Genomic DNA, 19,790 nt, shown 5'->3' on the forward strand with positions numbered 1-19,790 from the left:
GAACTATGATTTTTTTTTTCTTCATGTACAAGTTAGGGAAAAAAAAACATACCAGATGTGGTGCTTTCTTAATATACAATAAAATTCGATACCTAAGCTATTATATGCTTCTCATTAATTAAAAAGGGGGGCCAGTGAGGTGGCTCAGCAGGTGGCAATGCCTGCATCAAGCCAAGCATGGAAGAAGAGAACAACTCCTACCAATTGTCTTCTAGGCTCCTGCCCATGTGGGTGCGGACATGCGCACACGGAGGAGGGGCAGACATGAAGGCTCACTGTTTTCACTAGGTGGAAGACAGTAAAAGTTGCAGCTCAAATGAGCGTTTCTTCCTCTGTACATTTTCATTTGGCGATGTGGTAGGTTCCCCAGGGCCTTCAAGACTCCAGGTGACGGGGACTCTAGCTCTGCTTAGGACTGCTCCACCACAGTGATTCTAGAAGTGAAAGTGAAGTTTCCTGTAGCTTCCTCCTTGGTGGAGGTGAATAGTCACACAATTGATGTGTCAAACAGATGAAAAAACGTTAGCTCCAACTTCCCAGCACAGAGGAAAACACCTTCATGCTGAGACAGAACTTGGGAAATGTACAGAGTACGAGTTTTAAAATAAATATACAGTAGGGTTTGTTTATCTTTTTAAGGGGTCAGGTGGCAGTCCACTGAGTTGGAAAAATTACAGAAACAGTTTCTTAAGGATCAGCATAAACACCCATTCATAAGACCGTCCACAAAGGCATCCCCAACTGAGAGCTCAACCACCCAGTGTTGTGTAAGAAAACCCATGCTCAGTAGATACAGGGGACAAACTGACACCTCACAGGCCCAGGACACTTCAAAGCTGGACTTCTCAAAGACCAGCTGTACCCCTGGGAGCACTGTTTAATTAACAAACACTGAAGTTCTAAGCCAACCTGACTCCACAGGTGGGATCCAGCCATGGTTTTAACCAGATCTACCTAGGGCAGTGATTCTCAACCTTCCTAACGCTGCCACCCCCAGGTCTGGTGGTGACCCTCAGCCATAAAATGATTTTCGTTGCTACTTTATAACTGTAATTTTACTACTGTTATGAATCACAATGTAAGTTTTTTTGGAGATGAAAGGTTTGCCAGAAGTGTTTCAACCCACAGGTTGAGAACCGCTGCCCTTTGGGCCTTCAGAAATATTGCTTTTAAGGCAAGAATTGGTGAGTTAAGACAAAAATCAACCACCCCCCAGGGCTGTGTAGGCTACGAGGCGATATTGAAGTATTTGTGCACATATGGGGTAAGAGAATAAAAACCATTATGAGCTCACAAGCTTAAGACACAAGTGCCTGAACTCAATATGCTGGTCCCTGCTCCAAAACATCTCAGGCGCTCCTTCCATACAAACCCACAGAGATCCACGAAGGGCGGACTGTGTCTGCCATAACAGACAGGGCTCAAATTTAAAATTATCAGTCAGCCTTTCTCTTCTACATTAGGAGGGTATTCTTAAGAACCTGCAATGGAAACATTACATAGCTGGGGTTTTACTGGGCACCTCTAAGCAGCTGTTAACGGTGTCTGAACATTAAGGATCCATTAACGTGGGGTTCACCAGAAGTCTAAAGTGAAGTAACCTCAAAACTGCCCAGAAGTTCTATGTGGGGAAAAGAATGTCCCGCCCTTCACATCATAACCCCTGAGCCCATGCATACAGTTATGCTGCGTGACAAAAGGAAATGAGAGTACATGGATTAAACTTGCTAAGCAATTTGAGACACGAGCACTCTAGAAAATGGGGTGGTTAAGGCCCAGCAGGACAGCTCAGCAGGTACAGGCACTTGCCACCAAACCTGACAACATGTGTCCCATCCTGAGGGCCCTTATGATGGAAAGAGAGAATTGAACCCTGAAAGTTATCCTGTGTGCACCATGGCACATAGCCCCTGCTCCACCACACACAAAATAATACTACTAAATAACATAACTTTTAAAATTTAAGGCACTTAAATGTGAAAGAGGGAGGGAGACAGGGGATTTGCTGTCTGCTGGAGGGACTAACGCCTGGAGGGACTAACGCTGCACCCCCAAGTCTGAAGTTCAAACCTTCAATGTGTTGCTGTGAAGAGAGGAAGCCACTAGGAAACCATCAGAGGGCAGGGCCCTCATGGGACTGATGCTCCTGTGAGCAGAGACCCCAAGGGAATTTGCTTCCTGTATCCCAAGAAAATAACTGTTGGCCATGTGTGGTGGCACACGGGAGGTGGAGGCAGGTGTGTCTCTGTGAGTTCTCAGCCAGTTCGGTCTACATAGCATGTTCCAGGCCAGACAGGGCTACTGGGCTACTGTCTCTCAAAACACAGAAGCTAAACTGTCTATAAACCAAGCGGGCCCACCCAAGGACCTGACTACCATGGTGGCCTAACCTGGCACTTCCAGCTTCCAGAACAGAAATAAACTTTCTCTTGTTCAAGCCATGGCTATGTGGCCTTGTGCAGTGATAACAAATTCAGGCTCTCAGGCATGGCCTGTGGGAAGACTTCACCTGCCATTTGCTGGTTCTAGAGCTACAAGGGGCTGAGAGCCAAGGAGTGCAGCTGGCCTCTAGAAGAAGCAGGCAAGAGAAGGAGCCTTGAAGATGCTTTGAGCTTAGAGACCCACGCTGCACGTCCCACCTGCAAATCTGAAGGAACAACGAATGCTACGTTAAGCCACTGGGCAGAGAGAAGCATGCTACAGAAGCAAGAGGAAACGGGAGTCAGGAAAGGCTTACCCTGTCTCAAGTCTCAGCCTGAAAGAGAGAGTAGGGGTGGGACGGCCGGCAAGGTCACACCCAGGTGACTGGAGCCAGGGAGTGTGGATAAAGGCACAGACAGCAACCACATGCTCAGGAAGCAATGGAAGTAGCCAAGTTGCAGTAGACAAAACTGGGCCAGGCAAGGCAAGAGGTCATATGGGGCCAGTCTGTGACAAATCAGGACAGACTCAGGAGGGTGAGCCCAGAGAGGTCATAGGGCGGGCGAGGCGTAAATGCTGAACTCTTCTGCCTGTTGTTTCAAACATCAGCAAGAGGACCACTCTTTCTGGACAAGGAGCCATCCTGAGACACTAAACACTAGAATCAATCCTAGGAATTCCTCTTTGGGGACCGACAGGCTTTGGAGCAGAAGCTGGCCAAGCTAGAACGCAGCCAGCCAACTGGTAGCCATCAGCTAAATCCCTCACTGAATGTTCTGACTTATTCCTGACTAGATCTAAAATAGTTTAAACTATCCTTAGACTCTTCTACTAAATATATTCTAACCAATGAGCCACAGCACAGTAGTTACAAAGGAACTCCATAAACTGCTATGACCAACGTCAACAGCAGAGGAAAGCACAGTCTTCTCAGGTGACTTTCCAAGCAGATGACACTTGTTCTCAAAGAGTGCAAGATAGTGCTCCGACTTTAAAAAAAAAAAAAATCCAGACACACAACCTTAAGATAATTTAAACTTGGCATAATGGAGCTGATGGGTACAACAGACAAATAAAGACTATTTCTGGAGGAGGCATCCCAGTGTCTCTGGTCTGTATGCTCAGTGCAAGAGGTTTAACACTCACTGGCAAACAGTGACCATCAGGACTTTAAATGTAGTATTTTCACTGAGAACCCCCCTATCTCTGCCCCCAGGGAATGTTTAGTACTCACCCAGCCCAGAGATATTGATTGCCTTCACAGATTTCTTCATTTTGTAGAGAACCATCCGGTCCACATCCAAAGCCTACAATACAGAGAATATATGAATTAAAACATGTTTGCATATAGATCATAACTACAGGCAGCAGTAGTGAGAACTTTCTGGGCTTCCTACTACAAGGCCCCTGGGCTGCTTCTGTGGGCAGAGTCTTTGTCTAGTGCGGAAAATTGTTTTTCAAAGCACATGGAGCAGCAGTTTGACTGGTTCACAGAAAACCAACTCACGCATCTCAGGCACGTGAAGCATACAAGCTGCTCCTGCCCATATCACCTGCCAGGCACAGCATTCTACAGCAAGGCAAGTGAACCTGGACAGATGGCTCTGCGGCATCTGGGCCATCCCTTAGCCCTATCTGCCTTTCTCACCTTGAAGGAAAGGGCAGACTCGAGGATACCAGGTGCCCCTCCCCCACAAAGAGCATGCTGACCTGCAGGCTGCAAAGGACAGACACAGAGTCAGACCTGCCCCACACAAATTGGTGCTTTGGGTTTGTGAAGGTATTAGCTGTGTTTAGGAGGCTTGTCTCTAATCCTCTCCAAGCCTCAGATTTCTCTCCCACAATCCAGCTGCAGCGGCTTTGTATGACTGAATGATTAAACAAACACTCGCATGGTTAATATTCAGCAAATACCGACAGCGCAACCATCACGAGGCAGCAGTAGGCAGTACTCACTACCTCTGTACACAGTAGGTGCTCAGCAGTATGTACAGTGATTCATCAAACCTGGGGACTGACTCACAGCTAAGTGTCCACCAAAGAGACAGGGTAAGCACTTTCCCAGAACTCAGTTCCACAGCTCAACAGATCAAAAGACGCCAAATGGTTGTGACAGGAGGCTGAGCACATCTGGGACCCATGAGAGCGAGGCCAACTAAGCAGTAATGGGAGTGACTATTTAAAACACCAGTGACCTGTCTCTGAAAACACTGAGAAGCCCAGCCTGTAGCATCTGCTTTCAGAACCAGCCTTTGTAAGTCCTTGTTCTGATGCCACAGTAGCTACTTTCTGTTTAAGAACAGATGAGATGGGGGTTGACAATTTTAAACGAACAATGATCAAAAGGCATCAAGCATTCTGGGGAAAAAAAGTCCTTATCACATTACTGTGTGTTTGTCTCTGAATGAACAGGTCAACCCTGGGGCCCTAGGCTTGCACTCTCAGAGCTATCTGTCTGTCGATACATACATACATACATACATACATACATACATACATACATACATACACACACACACACATACATTCATACATACATATTTCTTTAAAGACAGCCGTGCTATATTGTACAGCTCAGGCTGGCCTTCAATCAGAACTTCTTATAATGAGTTAGCTTTTTTGTGTATAGGGAAAGATTTTAAGTGGACGTGCCCCAGAGATGCTCCAGTCTCAGTGCTGGGGTTACAGGCACCTGCTACCACACCTGGCTTTTCCTGTGGGATCACACAGTGTGTGGATGGGGGTGCGCACCTGTGGAAGTCAGAAAAGGACACTTGATGCCCTCCTTCATCACTTTCTACCCTATTCCCTTAGCACAGAATTATTTTGGCCATCTAACTGCCATGATCCATCTCGCAGCACTGGGGTCATAGCTATGCCTGGCTGTTTTATGGTGTGGGCTTTGGTTTTGGTTTGTTTGTTTGTTTTTAACTCAGGGCCTCATGCTTGTATAGCAAACTCTCTCACCTACTGAGCCATCTCCCTAACCAAGTGAATGCTTAACATTCCTGGGGGTCATCTCTAACCTACTCTTGACCTTGAAATATAAAAGGGGATTTGGGAACCCACAGACCTCTCCCTCTCAGCCTCCTGGTCCTCCCTCCCAGCCTCCTAGTCCTCCCTGGTTGTCCCCAGTCCTCCTGGTCCTCCCCAGCCTTCCAGCCTCCAAGCAGTGTTTGCTCAAGCTTTTTCAGAAACACTGGATCCTGAAGCGCCACCGCCCACGCAGCAGGGAGCAGAGCCTGACACACAGCCATGAATCAGTGTGCTGTCACAGCTGAGCGTTCTCATCCCAAGTGACAGGCCCTTGCTGCAAAACACATTTGATGAGGTAAACACACAGTCCAGGGCCTCTGCTAAAGAATCTACCCTGGCCAGTCTCTGCAACTGCCCAGAACAGTCCCTGACCTGCATTCAAACAAGAAGAGCCACCTTCCCCGAAGCCTCCTCAGAGAGCAGAAGATACCCACAGCAGCAGGGCTGAGCTGTCTGGAAGTCACTCAACAACAACGCTTGCCAAAAAGCTTCCTTGAGCTCGAGGTGTGAAAGGAGGAAACATCACTTGAGAAACGACAGAGAAGCAGAAAGCAAACTTCCAAGGCAGCTCGGATCATCGGGGAGGCTCCTGGCATCCATAATACCAAACACTAATAAGCTGTAGAATCAATCCCCTCCTGTGCTCTAAGCTTTCCTCGCTCACCCATCGATGCCCCCCACCCGACTGTCACTGTCACTTCCGGTTACTCTCACCCCCTCCACCCCGACCCCTGAGCTCTCATCCCATTGAAGCCAACTCACTGTTTTCTTCCCCTTCCCAACACCCCCAGCTTCACAGACTGGTTCACAGGTATCTGGTCCTCCAGCAAAGCCACTGGGTAACCCTCCACGGGAAGGGTTAATCACTCATTATAGGTCAGCCCACAGCTTCTGTGCTTGTTCAGGGTTTCAGATGAGATTTGCTGAGCACTAAAGCTGAGAGTGGAGATGCAACGGGGAGAAAACCCGAGACAAGGATCCAGCAACAGATAAACTGGCGAGGGCAGAAGGCCAGGACTCAGCTGGAAAAGACACCTGCGCAGATGGCTACAACGGACACTACGGATCACCTTGTAACTAGCGTGTGAGCACGCTGAGTTCTGGGAACTCCCTTCCCAGACTTTCACTGCTTGTTACTTTCCCCAGCGCCCTTCTAAGGCCAGGGGCTGCATTCACATCCCATTGAGCACCAGATAACCTGCCAAGGAACGGGGACTCAGGACCAAGCCTCAGGGTTCCCCTGACCAGACAGGTGTGGACTAGTCCTTCAGGGCCACGAGGGGCAGGCAGGAAACGATCCTGGGAGTGAGCACCCACAGCTGAAGGAATTAGCTGTTGCCACACTGGTTCAGAAACCAGCCAGGCCCCATTTGCAAGTTGGACTCGTGGGTAATTAATTAATCAGCTACTAGCCAGCCTCTCTCCAGTAGACCCAAGCGCTCTGCCCATTGGTAAGCCCAGGGCACAGGGCACACCTCTGTCTGTGGGGCATCGCTGAGGCCTGCTCAGAAGTAGAGGCTGGAGGTGGTGATCCACTGAGGTACCAGGGGCTGGCACTCTGCCACGGGCTCAACTCGGACAACACCCACACAGTGCTCTGGAGGCCTTTCCTATCAAGGACAGCGCAGAAGCCTTATAAAAATACACCTCCAACGGAGGAGTCATTCGGTCCCTGTTGTTGAAGGGAAGCTGTTTCCTGCCTCAGGAGCGAGCAGATAAACAAATGCTAGCTGCTGCTCTCCCCTGTCTATCCAGCAGAGACTAGCATGAAGGTGAGTTGGCGTTTGGCGACAGAGGTAATTATAATTAAAATCCACATGAGGGACAAGCAATTCCCTCCCTACTCAGAAATGCCCCCTCCATCACAGAGGGTATTTATAGATCATCAGGAGTGAGCACGACTAAGAAGTCTCGGATCCGTGACTTTTTTTTTTTTTTTTTAAAAAGCTTTGCCGGGCTGGAGAGATGGCTCGGTGGTTAAGAGCGCAGACTATTCTTCCAAAGGTCCTGAGTTCAATTCCCAGCAACCTCATGGGGGTTCACAACCATCTCTAATGTGATCTAATGCCCTCTTCTGGTGTTTAGGTGTACATGCAGACAGAACACTGTATACATAGTAATAAATAAATAAATCTTTAAAAAAAAAAAAAGCTTTGCCAAAACCTTAAAGCGAGAGCAATGTAAGGCTTTTGGTGGTCCCCAGAAACTGAAGGTAGCTGCAGTGTGGCTGAGACTTCTGACTGTAACTTGACTCCCACCACCCCCTTCTGCCACAACTACTCAGGCCTGGAAGGAAAAAGGAGAAAACCTACACCAAAATGTGTGGGCAAATACCAAGCACGTGGAGATGTGAATGTCAATAAAGACAGAGGGCTGGCCCGCCCTGCAGCTGATGTCTGGCCAAGCCCTATAAAAAACTTGGAGGGGCTGGACGCAAGCTGACCTCTACTTTGTAAAACAAGCTTAACAGATTAAATTTATTACATAAACAAGACTGTAGGGATGTGTCTCAGATATTTTCCAAGGAAAATAAGTAACTGTTTGGGGTGGTAAGAGGAGATGGTACGCAGAGACGGTGAGGGGAGGGGTCATGTCTAACCTGCCACTAGAAAGTTCCTCACCTCCCCATTCGCTGCCTGGTCACACCTGGTTGCCCTGCACAGTAGCCACAAGCTGCAGGGTATTCAATTAAAAGGAAAAACAGTTCACTTCTGCATGCCTTGCTGCCTTCCTAGAGAGCTCCAGCCACACAGGCGTCCATGCTGATGGTTCCAGAATGTCATCAGGCTCTTTTCCTCTGCCTCTGAAGGTCCTTCTGTGCACTTGTGGGCCTGTCCCAGGGGCAGGGAAAGAAGCCAGGCACTCTGGTCCTCCTTGTTCCATGACTCAGTACTGTCACACACTACCTTCTCCTCTTGGGTTCCACAACCCTGGCAGGTGGGTACCTTCACCCTGATGGGGAGGCTGGGTGGAGGGGCAGCTCCCACAGTCTGCCTAAGGAGCTGGGGAAACTCATGAGCCACAAAGCAATGAGGTCCCACCTCTTATTTGGTCACGGCCTAAGGGTTCTGATGGGTAGATATGTCCAGTTGGATGTGTTAACGGGTGAGGGAAGGCTCACTCTCACCCTACTGAGGAAAACAATCCAGCTTTTCTCAATCACGGGCCTTGGCTATTAGCTGTGTTTTGAATTTCACTATAAATATTTGTGGGAGTTTATTTAATTACCATCTGGCCCTTTACAGGAAAAGTTTGCTGCCTCTGACTTAGACAACCCATGCAGAGCTTCTTTTCCATGGCATGACCCAGGCCTTTCCCTTCAGCCCTGGCATAGAAACACTAGGTCCTACCAGTCCAGGACCTACCAGCACCCTGGGATCTCAAACAGGGCCAACCCGGAAGGGAAGGGGCCAACCTTCCTTCCTGGAACCCAAAGACAGGAGGCCTACAGAACACAGCTGCCCACGCTGGGCAGGCCCCCTCCATGTTCTCCCCTCCTAGGCCACCCCATCTCCCCTGACTCTATTTACAAAGGACCATCCTGAGAGGAAATGAGTTTTGAAAGCTACCTGATAAACCCAGGCACACCCAAGGGCAGCTCTGCCAGAACAGTCACGCGAGCAGTAATGGCAGCCCGGCCTCTTCACACATTTGACTTTGAGCAAAGTACAGTGCATTAAGGAGAGTGGCGAACGTTTGCAGAAGCCATCAGGGAGGCACATAACCACAGAGCGGCCGTGAGCTCGATGTAAAGCAGGCCAATAACGGGCCTACCTCCTTCTGGGAATTAAGTGAGGCCAGGAGAAGAGCGGGTGTCACTCAAAATTAAGATCAAATTCATGCCCAAGCCAAGCCAAGCCGCAGCTGTGTGAAATGTGTGCGCCTCGGGACAAGCTGAAAGGGTGGGAACACGTGGCTATTATCTAATGACACAGAAGCTAAACACACAAATACATACAACACCCTTCAAAACAGCCCTAAAGTGGACAAACCCACAAACCCCTATGCATTTGTACCAAAGAGGGCTACAAAGCAATGAAAGGACAGCCGTTATGTACACAGAATACAAGAGATTTTGACAAAAATGTTAACATCAACACACAATGCTATGCTGTGAAAACATCTCAAAATGAAAGGCCAAGCCAGATGCACCACTGTGCCATGGGTGGCAAACTACAAGCTTATTGAAGGACTCAATGTAATACTGAAGTACGTGACACGGAGTACAGGTAATGAAAAACAAACACTCGCTCCATGGTTGTCCTGTTCATAGTCTCTACGTGTCGGGTTCCATTCCCATCGCAGCCGGAGCAGAGAGCACACCTTCAGAGGAAGGTCACACACACTCACACACACACAGAGAGAGAGAGAGAGAGAGAGAGAGACAGACAGACAGACAGACAGACAGACAGACAGAGCCTGACAGTGACTGACAGAGACAGAGACAGACAGAGAGAGAGAATAAGAGAGAGAGCATGTCAGGCATGGTAACTCACTCCTGAAATCCCAGCACGTAGAAGGCCAAGACAGGAGAACTGCTACAATTTAAGGGTCAGAATGGGCTACAGTGTGAGACTGTCTCACACAAACAGATAAAACAAAGCAAGAAAGCCACAGCACAATAACAGGTCACGGGCCTCAGCGCATTCACTATGCTTGACGTTTGGACAAAGCCGAATGAAAAGGACGTCGATATTCTACACTTGTCTCCTTTTCTACTATCCGGCCATTGAGGATTTGCTTACTTTTGACCACAAAAATACATGGAACAGATTAAGCAGTAAAGAAAACAGCGGTACTCAAAGCTGCGTGTTCCCACATACAAAAATAAACAGAGACTCCTTGGTTAGGAGGTACAGGAAGCCATCACGTGGCTCTGCAGGAGAGGTAGAAAGTGGTGCCAAGAGATTCAATTTTTGGCACCCTTTGAAAGATTTACCAGGGTGTTTTATGCATTCGTTTATTTAAGGATAAATAAATGATTAATGTGGAAACAGCTCTGTGGGATGCAGAGGAGGGTGAGCTAACCCAGCCTGTGGGCAGGAACCTCGCCTGAAGCTCTCTAGACGTGGACGTGGACACAGAAGGCTGGGAGTCCATGAAGTATGAAACAGCAGGAGGCCCAGGGCAGCCAGGAGCACTGACCAATGAACAAGTCAGGTGCGCAGGCCCACCGTGGGGACCCCAGCAGAAGTGGCTCCGGGGCTCTGTTTGCACCTGGCATTGGGTCCAGGCTTGGGACACAATGGGGAGGAGGGAGCCTCGTGTCTCGCCTTCACCTTGCCATTCCACGGCTGAGCGCCACTTCCCTACTTCCCCACAAATTCAAATATATTCTCAGTAATGCTTTTAGAACTGGGAAAATAAGTAAGAGGAAACCCCAAACATGACATCACCTGAGAGAAACAACTACGCAGAGCAGAAACTATTAGGGTGCTCGGTGGCAGCAGTCCGCCGTGACTAAAGACTCAAGACAGGGCCCCGTGGAATGGACCGGTAAAGGACAAGCGAATACCAGTCTCCAGATGGCTCACACATCCCAGGTAGAAATGATGGGTCAACAAGGAGCAGCTGTGGTCTCATCAACTTTCCAAAACAACTATCCTCTACAGATGCCCATGGGACACATCCAACGGCTAATTTGATTTTGCTACAGTCACTATTTAGAGAAAAGGACACAGACATGCATGAGCCCAAAGCATGAGCTTTGTCATGCTTCACAACTAATTACTGAAAGGGATAAGTGACTAGGAAAGCATGCTGACAAGAAGGTTGGTTACACAGTGGCCACACAGAGGTGGCACGCAGAGACTCCTGGCACAGCCTGCATGGTGCCGTTCCCGGGGAGGAGCCAGTGGGACACAAGAGGCCCTGGATGGTCCAAGGTTCTGGCGCCTCTGGCATTGACAATCCTACATGGTGCCCCTCCAAATGAAAGCAGAGCACAGAGGGGAGGCGGGAAGTGAGCAATGTCAGGAGAGGAACCACGCAGGGGCCCAGGGGTACCATCCCAGAAGATGCCCAGCCATTGCTGAAGGGACAGGGGACAGAGCCAGGCGCAGGGGCTGGGAAGGTGAGCATCAGCTGGTGGCTGAGGTCAGCCTTCTGTTATCTTCTCAGGCGCACAAGACAATGAGATCCTCGGTCAGACTGACTTCCCCAGGAAACTAGGCCCAAGGCACATGAACTTCACTTGGGTGACATAAAGAGGGGAGGGGAGGGAGGCGATCTCCCACCTCCCCTCTGCTGAGTCTTCAGAACTAAGAAGGGTATCCTTGAGACAATGGGGTCTGCCTGGGGACATGGTCACACAGATCACACCCCATTGGCTCTATCCCCTACACCTCATCCGGTCCAGCATGCCAGGCCACACGGATGCCTTCCTGTTGTCCACAAGCTGTCATATTTGTGTTTTATGTGTTCTTTCTGAGGAACATCGTGTAACTGTGACCAGATGCTTAAAGCAATACATGGGGCAGAGCAGGGCATGGTGGCGCATGCTTGCAATCCCTGCACTCACGGAGGAAGAGGCAGATGAATCTCTGTGAGTTCGAGGCCAGCCTGGCCTACAAAGCAAGTCCAGGACAGCCAAGGTTACACAGAGAAACCCTGTCTTGAAATACACACACACAAAGACAAAACAAAACAAAAAACCAAAATGGGGCAAAGAGGTACTGGATGTCTTTGAAGAAGAGAATGTAACAGTCAGCAACGAAGATGTGCTGAAGAGACACTTGTCTCTCCGTCTTGACTATCAGACTATCGAGAAAACGGACCCTAACAAAACAGGAATTCTCCAGGAATCCTTGGCTTCTGAAGAGCATCTCCTGGCTTCCTAAGTTGAGTCTAACAAGGCTTGCTTCCTCAGCCAGGGTCACCAGCGGAGTGTTTCACATACAGCTGGCACAGTCGAGGACAGCACCAACCTAGGGCCGCCGCTTCTCAGAGGGGCACAGGCTGAAGCATGCCAACTAAGGTAAGTGTTAGGGACATACCTTCCACCAAGGCCTGTCCTCATCATCAGGATAAATTCAGAGGGAAAAACGTCTCCAAAAATAACATCCACGGGAACATGGCTGAAAAGGGGATGCAAAGAGTATTAAGAGGAGGAAGAGCCAGGTGTGGTGGTGCGTGCCTTTAATCCCAGCACTCGGGAGGCAGAGGCAGGTGGATCGCTGTGAGTTTGAGGACAGCCTGGTCTACAAAGCGAGTCTAGGACAGCCAAGACTACACAGAGAAACCCTGTCTAAAAAAAAAAAGAAGAAAAAGAGGAGGAAGGTGGGGACGAATTTGGTAAAGCACTGTCTTCTGGACATGACGTGGGTATTGCACCCAAGTTCACTGCAGTTCCTTTATACGCACAGGGTCAGGCTAAACAGACCAGTCAATATTCCACCACACAGCACTAAGTGGCAATGATGTACAGAAGAGGAGCTGGGGGAAGGGAGGAGGGGGGAGGGGGGAGGAGGGACCCAGTTCACACTTCCATTGCCTCGTCTCCAAGAACCAGGAGGGTTTTTTGTTTTGTTTCTCATTATATTATATTTAAGTTTTTAAGAACATTTCCTGGCATTTCTTGCTAGATCCCCACAAGGGCAACCAGTGGTGCCCTGAACCAGCCTGGTAGAAGGAAGGCCCTTTGTCCTCTTAGCTTTAACATTTAGGGTTAAATGAGTAAAGTGTAGCTTAAAGTGCAGGGATGAGAGGGAGTGGCCCCCCAGAGTCCATGAAACCCTCCCCCACTAAGCCAGAGCCTCTGTGTTGGGGGTCTCCACCATGAAATATGATTCCTAGCAAGCTCTGCTTTCTCATTACTCAAGACAGTTAGGGGCTTAACTCCAAGTACCAAACAGCGACTGATGCTGCGTGCCTGACCTCCATCGAATCAAACACTTAGGTCAGCTTGCAAAATCCTCATTCACTTCCCCAACTCAAAGCAGAAGAGAATGACTCAAACTCCTTAAGAGACTCACCCCCAGACCGTTTATTTGGCTTTGAACTGATCAAAGAGTTTGGAGAGCAACAGCAAATTTAGGAAAAACACAGGCTAGTTCCCAGAGCTGCACCCCTACCCAGTTTCTTAACAGTGTCCCTGCCTGAGCCAGGAGGCCACAGGCAGCCCCCACCTCACTTTTGCTGCTCTCTAGAGCCTGAGGAAAATAATACCTTCCCACCCCACTCCTGAGCACCCCCCTGGTCTCCCCCCCCCCAATGCCTTCTTTAAACCATCCCCACTAGCCAGGCGGTGGTGGTGCATGCCTTTAATCCCAGCCCTCGGGAGGCGTCAAGACTTGCCTGTGCTGGAATACAACATCAACTACTGGACTTCTCAAGGGAGGAAATTACAGATCACTGCTACCTTTGGTCTATTTCTTGGACTTCCATTCCTGAGTTCCTGTTTCCCACCCCCCACCCCCACCCACCAAAGACCTGGTCCTTTGCAACTGGGACAGCCCAGAATCCGGAGGGTAAAGAAGCTAAGGAGGAAATCACGAGCTGCCCGCTGCCCCCATCACAAGCTGTCTACCACAGGAATCGTTTTTATTCAAAGGAGTCAAGGGTTCAGATGCCTTTGAAAGTGCTGAATGGCCACCCTCTCGCACACTGGGTCTGGTCTATCCTTCCCCTGTGTCTCCTTCTGGAGGGACTTGCATTGTCCTGGAACTAGATGGAACAGAGTATGCGTCTTTGGGAGCTCTGTGAGCGCCGGAGAAACACACTGACATAGAAGATGCATAGTTTAACAAGACAGCTTGGGGCCCAACTCCAAGGACCACACAGTAACTGACACTGAGCCCTGGGCTGGTCTCCCTGCATAGCCTCCAGCCCACATCTGCCATATCTATGAACACTAATCTTATAGTACGCTGTAATCCGTGCAGTACAGTTCTTACTGTAAGGCAAACATGGACTGAGGAAGGGCGGAGGATGTGCCGAAACCACCTGGGTATCTTTCTTGCTCCAGGCAATTTTGCACACACCCTCTCTTCATCTTGAGACCCAGACTTCCTGCGAGAGCCACTGGCATTTCCATTCCCACATCTCTGCACAACAATTATTTAATCTCCTGGCCGCATTTACCGTATTCCTAAAATAGGACAACAGTATCTGCTTGAAATTGAGTTGCTGGGGTGCCATGAAGCATCCTGACTAAGGCACGGACCATCCTACCCCACTCCACCCCACCCCTGAAAACAAATAGCAGAGCAGCCAGGCCCCCTGACAGTGACTGGCTAGAGAGGGGAGGGGAGCCTGTCTAAGCCCTTGTTTTATAATTAGGGTCCCCTGGGGAAGGGTCTAGGCAGACACCCAGGGGCTACTCCTAGATACAAACTGAGGACTCATAGTTTGCTTCATTTTGCTCCAGGACAATGCAAGTTGAGGCCCCTGAAGTCATAGGGAAAAGACAGAACTGGCTCCAGGCCCCAGCTCCCCAAAACACAGCTTGCTTTGCTGTTGGGCCTCAAATGCTTTCAGGTGAAGAGGCAGTGTTGCTAAACACACTCAAAAAGACCACATTCCTCCATTCCAGCGCAGAAGGGAGTCACACACTGGTGGCACACTTCTGACCTCAGTTTGGTCGCAGCAAAGGACCCTAAGAGCCACAAGAAACAAGGCGTGGACAGAGTTTTAGGGCCCCCAAGAGATGCAGAAGCTCCTGCTAATTGCTTTTTTAAGATTTATTGTCAGGTGGTGGTGGCACACATCTTTAATCCCAGCACTCGGGAGGCAGAGGCAGGAGGATCTCTGTGAGTTCGAGGCCAGCCTGGTCTATAGAGTGAGTTCCAGGACAGCCAGGGGCTACACAGAGAAACCCTGTCTCGAAACACCAAAACAAAACAAAAATATATTTATGGATATGAGTGTTTTCCCTGCATGTATTTCTGTGTGCCATGTGTATGACTGACTGCCAAGAAGGACAGAAGAGAGAGAGAGTCAGATTCCCTGTAAATGGAGTTAGACTGTCCTGAGCCACCATGTGAGTGTGCTGGGAACCAAACCCTAGTCCTCTGCAAGAGCAACAACAGGGCAGGGGAGGGAGAGCCGGTGGGGACTGTAGAGTCCATCTTTTTAATTGTTATTTTATTTTACATATATGAACACTCTATCTGGAGGTCACCTGCAGGCCAGAAAAGGGCACCAGATCTCATTACAGATGGCTGTGAGCCACCACGTGGTTGCAGGGAACTGAACTCAGGACCTCTGGTAGAGCAGGCCGTGCTCTTACCCACTGAGCCATCTCTCCAGCTCCCCATTTTTTAAATTTAATTTTAATGAAAATTAATTTAATTTTTTTTAAACCACCAAGCCTTCAGATAGCACCCCAGCCCCCCGGCCCCACCTCAAGGTTGCAGCATAGAGGATGAGTAGGGGTCGTAAGCAGAAGAGAGATGTGACTGGCACTAGATGAACAGGAGCCTGGGGAGGAGGCTGGTTAGGCAGGAAGGCAGGCAAGCAGGATCAGGATGAGGCTGTGGGCACAAGGCCAGGCGCGGGGCAAAGGTAAGCGTGAGCTGGGTCCCTGTCACTGAGGAATGGAACAGGAGGGGCCAGGAAGTGCAGCACAGGGCAGAGGCAGCTCCCGGATTTGCTGGGAGGGTCAGAAGTGCAGTTCACTTTTTCCCTGGAGGATTCAGGTCCTGCCCCCCAAGGAAGAGCTCTGGCCATTAGTTATGCTAACTTTTTGTTTTCAATCCAGAGGTGGGGGAAAAAACCTGGAAACCCTAGGGAAGAGAACAAAAGGGAAAGTGGGAAGCAATGGCCGAGCCTGGTGCGACCAGACTGCCCCTCCCCTGCGGGCACATCTGAGATAACTCACAACAGAGAAAAAGGCCAAGGGTCCCTGACACACTCCAGGACACAATGCCTGAAGCACCATCCCAAAGTGCAGGCCCATGGACAGTACCCAAGGACGGGCAAACCCCAGCTCACGGTTAACAGGCTCGATAAACAATGGTGGGCCAGCTCCAAAAGGCCACAGAGGCTAAACACGCTGCTGCTGCTGTGCTTGGTTTGATGGGTGGGGGACTGACACGGAAGAATGGGACAGAATGGACGGACAGGCACAGACACAGTTGAAACCAGTATACCGTCTGCTCTAGAACTAACATGCACAGTACTCATTCCTCTTCACGCAACGTGAGGGAGAGCTTGGATGCCTCCCAGACAGACGGCCTGGGCTGTCTCAGTGAGTAAAGGCACTTGCACCCCATCAGAATTCAACACCCAGGACCCACATGGTACGCAGGGAAAACTGACTCCTGTATGTTTTCCATGCATGCGGAGAAAATATTAATAGTACATTCAAATACATGATGTAATGGGTTGTTTTTCTTAGGGGAAAAAAGACTTATGCCTGAAATTTTCAACAAAAAAATTCAATGATTAGTTATTATTACTGTGAACAAGAGACTGTAAAAATAAAGTCAATAATGGCAGAAAGCAGTTTTTAAACTAAAGCTTCTGCTGTATTTCCCTGGCGTGAATGCCTTAAAATATATAGCAAAAAAAAAAAAATAGAAGACCTATGTGAGTACCACTTGTATGAAAGTCAGGGCGCCATCAACCAACCCACGGCACGAGGTGAGAGGCAGTAACTCACTTTTAGTCTACATGACACTTTGAGTACAAAGCGATGTGACATGACAGTGGGTAACCCAGACAGTTAGATTGTAAGAATGCACCCACCGAGGCTCAGAGAGACCACATATTTCCCAAGGCCAGGGGGATGGGGGGGGGGGGGTTGTTAAAGATAAGCTAAAGTGGCTTCCTGTCTGTCCTATTCTCTCAGCCTATGTGTGTTCTCATAGCAGCGCAGTTTCCTTAGTCTGCCTCACAGCAAACTACTATTAAAAAGTCCAGGAACCACAGATCATGAAAATAAAGCTATTTGCCGGGCGTGATGGCAGACACCTTTAATCCCAGCACTGGGGAGACGGGAGGCAAGCAGATTGCTGTGAGTTGGAGGCCAGCCTAGTCTACAAAGGGAGTCTGCGACAGCCAAGGCTACACAGGAAAACCCTATCTCAAAAAAAAAAAGAAAAAAGAAAAAGAAAAAAAAAAGAAAGAAAGAAAGAAGAGAAAAGAAAAAAGAAAAGAACGTTATTTAATTTGGGGGGTGGGAGGACCTTTGAAAGTCCTGCAGTTCCTACTTTACAATGTCTATTAGGCAAACAAGCTGCCTGAGGTTACTGTGAAAGAGACCTGGCTTTCAGAAACCTAAGACTTCCTGGGGCCACTGAATCTTCTAACAGAACTACGGAAGACAAAGGTGAGACCCGGAGGGCGCTTCTTCCAAGGCAAGCAGCCAGGTCTCTTCCCTCACGGGCACGTGCTTTGGGACCGTGAGATGATTGGAGCATTCCGTACCGAACTTTATACCAAACACTGCTGTGACTGCCTCTAAGGAGAGACGCCCTGGAACAGATGACACAGTGACGTCCCGATGAAAGTGACAAGTTGTTAACAGGCAGGCAGGTTGCATGAATGTAGCCAGAGGGGCTGTGCCAGCCCCTCCCAGCATATGGCTGGGGTCAGAGCTGGAGAAGGGTGGAGGGATCAGGGGGACCGATGTCTTCCTGAACCAGCTCCTCTGCGCACAATGATGAAGAGACGCTCTAGCTAGAGCATGAATTGTCTAAATGTGTGGCATCCTGTCCTCCGAGCTGCATCCCTGAGAACACGGAGGCCATTGCCACTCATCTGGAGCTAGGAGCACTGATGCCAGTGGCCCACACTATGCTTTCAGAAGTCTTTGAATTACGTAAGATATAAAACATCCTTTGTTTGGAAAAAAAAAAAAGAAAGAAAGAAACACTCTAAAGTAGTAGGAAATTGGTTTGAGCTCCACCGCTGGCCATGCAGCATGTCCTTGCAATCCTTATTGTAAATGTACGGAACAGGATGCACCCGGAAGTCCCTGCTATACAGACCTGTGGGCCATATTATCACAGTGGACATAAGTCAAGCATTAACTTCTCTGTGTATAGCTGTCTGTGATGCACACACACATATGCACACAGCATATATACATACCATATACACACACCACATACACACATGTACACAAACACTTACATGTACACACCACACACCCTAGGATGGCTTTACTCCCAAATTTCTGTGAGGATCAGCATCTAGGGATGTGTCATTGATTAGGATGACTACAATTGCATGCTGACTTGTTGTCCAACTTTTCATGTCTACATAAGTGGCCTCATTAAATCAGCAGAGCTGTGTAACTGAAGCAATTCTAACCTGTGAACTCTAGTTCCTAAGTCCCGTAACACCCAGTGTATGCTAACAGGCATGCAAACAAATCCGATGCCCTCACATCCCTCCATCCATGGCTTATGGAAAGCTTAGAATGCTTAGTAGTAGCTCCTAATGCCTGGGGAAGCATGCCTTAGCAGGCAAATCTTTTTTTAAATTGTTGTCAATTACATGCATGAGTATGCACCTACGTATATGTGCATGTGACTGCAGGTGCCTTTGGAGGCCAAAGGCATCAGGTCACCTGGAGCTTAAGGTACAGGAGGCTGTAAGCCACCCAGTGTGGGTGCTTGGAACTGAACTCAAGTCTTCTGCAAGACCAGTACTTGCTCTTAACCTCTGAGCCATCTCTCCAGTGCCAGCATGTAAATTTGAAATTCTTAGCAACTGTTAGAGATATTACAGGTTCTAAAAAAATTTGTAGGCATGTTATAGACTCTCTTGAGAACCTTTGAGGAACCTCAGGCCTTATTAGTTCTAATGGCATTACCTTCATAATCTTGGGCAAGTGTTTACACTTTTGATGGACAGAAAGTCTGACTGTGTTCAGACAGGACAGCTACCTCTCCAGGTCCACAGTCTCGTTAAAGATGCCAGAAGACTTTTGGTTCTTTCCTTTATTTTTATTGTTTATGTGTGTGGGTATTTTGCCTGTATGCATGTCTGTGCAGCACTTGTGTGTAGTGCCTGCATGCATGTCTGTGCAGCACTTGTGTGTAGTGCCTGCGTGCATGCATGTCTGTGCAGCACTTGTGTGTAGTGCCTGCATGCATGTCTGTGCAGCACTTGTGTGTAGTGCTTGCATGCATGTCTGTGCAGCACTTGTGTGTAGTGCTTGCATGCATGTCTGTGCAGCACTTGTGTGTAGTGCCTGCATGCATGTCTGTGCAGCACTTGTGTGTAGTGCCTGCATGCATGTCTGTGCAGCACTTGTGTGTAGTGCTTGCATGCATGTCTGTGCAGCACTTGTGTGTAGTGCCTGCGTGCATGTCTGTGCAGCACTTGTGTGTAGTGCTTGCATGCATGTTTGTCTGTGCAGCACTTGTGTGTAGTGCCTGCGG

At 48.9% G+C, this 19,790-nt stretch overlaps 1 protein-coding gene across 3 annotated transcripts in view; it reads right to left on the reverse strand.

Annotated features, from left to right (window-relative positions):
- ASAP2 (ArfGAP with SH3 domain, ankyrin repeat and PH domain 2) overlaps positions 1–19,790 on the reverse strand; it is a 151,601-nt gene that overhangs the window by 91,965 nt on the left and 39,846 nt on the right. For all 3 annotated transcript variants that reach the window (XM_084792180.1, XM_084792179.1, XM_084792181.1), the window contains exon 2: positions 3,656–3,728. In XM_084792180.1, coding sequence (XP_084648306.1) covers positions 3,656–3,728 — 73 coding nt within the window. The remainder of the gene's footprint in view (positions 1–3,655; positions 3,729–19,790) is intronic.

This window comes from Acomys minous (genome assembly GCF_964271855.1).
Source record: "Acomys minous genome assembly, chromosome: 8".
Lineage (NCBI taxonomy): Eukaryota > Metazoa > Chordata > Mammalia > Rodentia > Muridae > Acomys > Acomys minous.